The following is a 4,693-nucleotide window of genomic DNA, read 5'->3' as shown; positions in this document are numbered from 1 at the left end:
GCTCATCCTTCCTGAGCACTGTGTGCCTGGTGCACGTTAAGACTAAGAAATATTAAACCGCTCACCCTGAAGGAGGTTGGCCACCACTGCCCCCACAATACAGATGGGGACGCTGACGCAGATCTAAGGCGTAAGAGAGCTAAGAAGATCCAGGGCAGGGAATCGAATCCAGCCAATAGGCCTCAAAGACCACCACCCCATTCTCTACTTACATTCTCAGCAACCCTCGATTCTCATTTTAAAGGAAAAACCGAGTCCAGTGTTTCACCCCAAAGCACCACATCAAAGACTCTGATCCTTTCAGACATCAGTACTGGTAAAACCTCTAGTGGACGGCAGAATCACTGAGCAGAGGGGAACCCTGCACCCCACTTTAATCCAGGCTCTAAATTCAAACCCGGCCCCAACCACGCCACCCCCCGTACAATCAGTTTCCACCGGGCCACGGCACCACAGCCAGCCAACAGGGGCGGTGAGCACGGGCAGTGCTGCGAAGCTCTCAGCCTGGGGTCTGCCAGGAAGCACTGGCGTCCAAGGGGAAGACAGGGTGGTTACCAGCTATTCCCATCGAAGCTTTAAGTGGCTGGAGGTCCAGGGACTTGAATATGGCCAGGCTCCTTGCACAGAACACACAACAGTAATTGTACATTTCATTGAAAATGTTTTATTGGCCTTTTGGATAGAAACGGGAATTTATTTGCCAGGAAGGATGATCCCATCATACTGAAAGAGAAGAGATTTATTTTTTCAGAACAGGAGGTAACAGTAATGACTGCAGCAATGGCTAACGTTTGAAAATTCAAATCAGATACATGAATTTTGGCTTGGAATCCCATATCCCTAAACAGGAAGCTGGCCAGTTTTAACAATCGCTCCACTATGCTCAACTGCACTGGACCCCGAGAAAAAGGGGTTCCTATTAAAAGTCATATACCTCCCCTTCCAGTTAGCTGCATTCACAGGGCTGGGGAGAAGCCTGGTTCTGGGTTCTCTTAAACCACAAACCCTGGAAGCCCATTTGCCAAGCTGCCCAAATGTTCTACCTTTAAAAGAGCTACCCACCAGGCTTTGCACCCCCGTATCCCAACTCCATTCACCAATACCACCTTCCGCCACTCCACCTGAGACAGGTCAAGCTTTACCTTCTGCTGGAACCAGCGCATGGCCTCCTCTTTGCTGATTCTGTGTTTGGCCCCAATGCAGCCTGTCCTGCGCTTCTTGTCTGCGATGCTGAAACCTGGCCTACCCAGCACCTGTCCCAGGAATAACCAACAGTCACCTAGCCAGCTCAGAGTCAAGAGCAGACGGACAAGACTCACACACTGGAGCAATAGATCTTCCAGAGTCACCTCATAATTCTGGTGCAAGAGACCCATGACCCCAGGGTCTGATGGAACCAGCATCCTGGACGACACACCGCCTCACGACAGGTTTGCTCTGGAGGCTGGCCTCCCAGCACCTCCCCTCTCCCCAATCTAACTCCCAGTGGTGGCTAAGACCACTGCTCCCGTGTCCCAGAGGGCTATTATTTTAAAAAATAGCAGATAAAAAAAATCTCACTTCAGCATGCGCATTGTACAAATCTTAAAATTTTAAGAAGCACAAAGAAATAATTATATTTCTCTCCTCTGCTTCAGCTCAAAAGTGCTTCTAGTTAAAGGTTCGTGGTGCCTGTGAGCACCTAACTCAGTCTGTCTGGACATTCAAATCTGATAGGCAGAATGCTGCCGTCCTTCAGGTTTACACTCGTCAGGACTTCAGGGTTTTACTATTTACTTTGATTTTGGGGGGCCAAAACATTACAGTGACACTAACGGTCATGTCTACATTAAAATTCCCATCCCGAGCAAACAGTTCCATCATCAAACCTGCTTTTGCGCCCCCAGATGGAAGCCACCCCGTTCCCGAGGTCTAAGGGCAGAAGCAGGGAAAAGGGCAGCCAACCCCAACACCAAACGCAACCTCAATACCATCTCTCAAAATGTTAATTCAGTGGCTGGAATTGTTTCCTTTATCCACCTTTGAGCCACATCACTGCTCACTAGATCCTACACCCTAAGCACCACAACAGGAGGAATCTGTCCAGCTATAGTTCACAGTCAGGGCTACACCCCCTCGCCTGCCACCAATGAGGTGCATCTTCCCCAGGGAGCAAAGACAGACAACATTCAAAGCCCCAATCCAACATCTGACCGCCAGGATAGCACAGACGAAAAAGAGGAGCAGCGCCCACTCTTACAGAGCGGGAGTGGGAAAGACTCGGTACTCATACCACATAGAAGTCCAGGCCGTAGATACCGATGCTTGGGTCATACTTGATCCCCAGATCGATGTGTTCTTGGATCCCAAAGCCAAAGTTTCCAGTATCTGAGAAGTTATTTTTTCTTAACTCGTACTCTCGCACCTGGGGAAAAGAACGCAGAAATCACTCCCTGTCAACTCAACACCCCGATATCTAGCTCATCCTGCAACACTCAGGACCCCCAAATATAGTGCAATGTAACTTGGCCAGGAACAATCTCATTTCCCCAATACAGGGAAAAACCCTTTAGAAGCTCCCCCTGCTTCGGAAGATTGACTATGTGCTAAGTTGGTACTCTCTACCATTACCCCATTTAGAGACGGGCCTCACCTTTAGACCTTTCTCCAGGATTTCTTCTGCCTTGGCCCCACGGACGGTGCAGTGGACGGCAATCTTTTCATTTCTCCGGATGCCGAAGGATCTGACAGTGTATCTAGCTGCAGGTGGGGATAACAAAGAGTCAGCTGTTGTCATTGCTCCACTGCACTCCCCTCTTTCCAAAAAAATTTAGCATTCTATAGCAACCAATATTTGCTAAAACTCTACTGCACCCTTATCCCCATTTTACAGAAGAAGCTGTGAGAGGCTACCTTGTACAGACCAGTTGGTAATAAAGAGGCAGGCTGCAAACCCCCATATTCCATTATCCTAAGGCAACAAATCTCTAAAAACAAAAAATGCAATGCCTGCATTGTGCTCGCTGGGCAGCAGGCATTTCAGATAACCCTGTCCATCCTCCACAGTCTTATATATAAACTATTATCATACCCTGTATGCAGGTAAGGAAGCTGAGGCCCAGAGGAAGAAATCAGACTTGCAAGCGATGGAGCCGGAATCTGAAGCATGAAGCAGGTTAGTCTAGGTACGCAGCCTTGTTCTTACCCTCGCCTAGATTATCCTCACTGCTAGTCGAATCAAATGCCATTTTCTGCATTCCCAACATTTCCACCTCACTGCATAGCCTCTTTACTTGGAAAAAAATCTCCACCTGGGCTAGTCTGAGCTCAATCTCGATTCACACAAAGCTCAGGAAAGCAACGCTTTTAAAGATGCCACCTGTCACCTTCCAACTGGGTACAAAACGGGCCTGATGTTTTTCAGGGGCAGCCCCCAGCCCCCAGCCCTCCCGCTGCCGGCCACCACTCACCTTTGGAGAACACTGGGGTCTGGCCCGTGAGCTGCTCCAGCACCTTGGCTGCCCGGGTCAGCCTGTCTCCGCTCTCCCCGACGCAAATGTTGAGGCAGAGCTTGCGGATGCGCAGTTCCCGCATGGGGTTCTCCTTCTCACCTTGATCCTGCTGCAAAAAGAGAAGCGGCGACGGTCAACACGCCTCAACCCCGCCCCGGCGGCCAGCCTAAACGCAGAGCGGCTTTCCGCTCATCCCCAAAGCAGTCCTAATAGGTTTAACAGCGATCGTCACCCTTTCATCCGGGAGCCGAGAAAGGCTTCTCGCGGGGGAGAGGGTCTTGTCTCTCCTTCCCCCACATTCGGAACGCGAGAAACAGGATAGGTGCCGGGTGATAAACTTACAGACGCTTGAGAGTGAGCCCCTCGGGGGTCAAAGTGTAGGGTGACGGAAGGCACCCCCTTTTTTCCGATGAGCAGAGGGGAAAAAAAAAAAAAACAGCCAGCACGTGGCTGTGCAGCGCCTCCCACCCTACTCGGAAACCGTCTAGATAGAGGCTGCGACCAAAGTCTGGGGTCGGCCCCGAGGGGAGAACCCGGCGGACGCTTCCCCCAGCACCGGGTCGAGGCCAGCAGCCACAGGCCCCAGATCCCGCATCCCAAACCCACCCTCCGATCGGTCCGCTGGCCACTCGCTGCAGCCTGCGGGCCGTGTTCCTGGGCCTCCGGCGGCTGCCCGGAGCCTACTCCTGGGGAGTTGGGGGGGGGGACACAGGCGACAAGGTCCAGCTCCGCGCCCTCAGAGCGCACGGTTCTGCCGGTTTCGGCACGGCCGGCACTATGGGCTCCGTTCTCCTCGGGCGGCGGGGGAGGTAACCCCCAGCGGCTCGGCCGGCCGTGGATGGAGGTGGATGAAGGACAGCTAACCCGGGAATCAGCTACTCACCGCCATGACGGGAAACAGGAAGAGAAGGCGAGATTTCCGACCCAGGGCCTTATGGGCCAGGAGGCGGGCTCTTTTCCCAGGCCAGCGAGATGAAGGAGAGGAAGAAAGGCGCGCCCGAAGCCTCGTAGAGTCGGCTGCCCCCTCGTGGGCATAGGTGGCAATTGCAGGAGACCCTGGCGGTGCTGGGGCCGACCTGGGCTTTTTGCAATATCGTGTTTTTTTGTTTTTTTGTTTTTTTTTTTTTTTTAAAGCTGAACGCTTTGATTTGCGTTTCTCTGATACTGAGCGATGTTGAGCATCTTTTCATGTGTTTGTTTAG

General features: G+C 52.0%; 1 protein-coding gene across 1 annotated transcript; it reads right to left on the bottom strand.

Moving 5' to 3' along the window:
• Positions 1–647: 647 nt before the first annotated feature.
• RPL11 (ribosomal protein L11) lies at positions 648–4,445 on the bottom strand. Its single transcript, XM_040229685.1, has 6 exons — positions 4,375–4,445; positions 3,450–3,600; positions 2,633–2,739; positions 2,273–2,404; positions 1,143–1,253; positions 648–723 (listed from the first exon to the last, which is right to left on the bottom strand). The coding sequence occupies exons 1-6, from the start codon at positions 4,378–4,380 to the stop codon at positions 694–696; spliced, it is 537 nt and encodes a 178-aa protein (XP_040085619.1). The 5' UTR covers positions 4,381–4,445; the 3' UTR covers positions 648–693.
• Between the last annotated feature and the right edge of the window lie 248 nt (positions 4,446–4,693).

This window comes from Oryx dammah, unplaced genomic scaffold, assembly GCF_014754425.2.
Source record: "Oryx dammah isolate SB20612 unplaced genomic scaffold, SCBI_Odam_1.1 HiC_scaffold_27, whole genome shotgun sequence".
Taxonomy (NCBI): domain Eukaryota; kingdom Metazoa; phylum Chordata; class Mammalia; order Artiodactyla; family Bovidae; genus Oryx; species Oryx dammah.
This window is presented reverse-complemented; position numbering and strand designations above follow the sequence as displayed.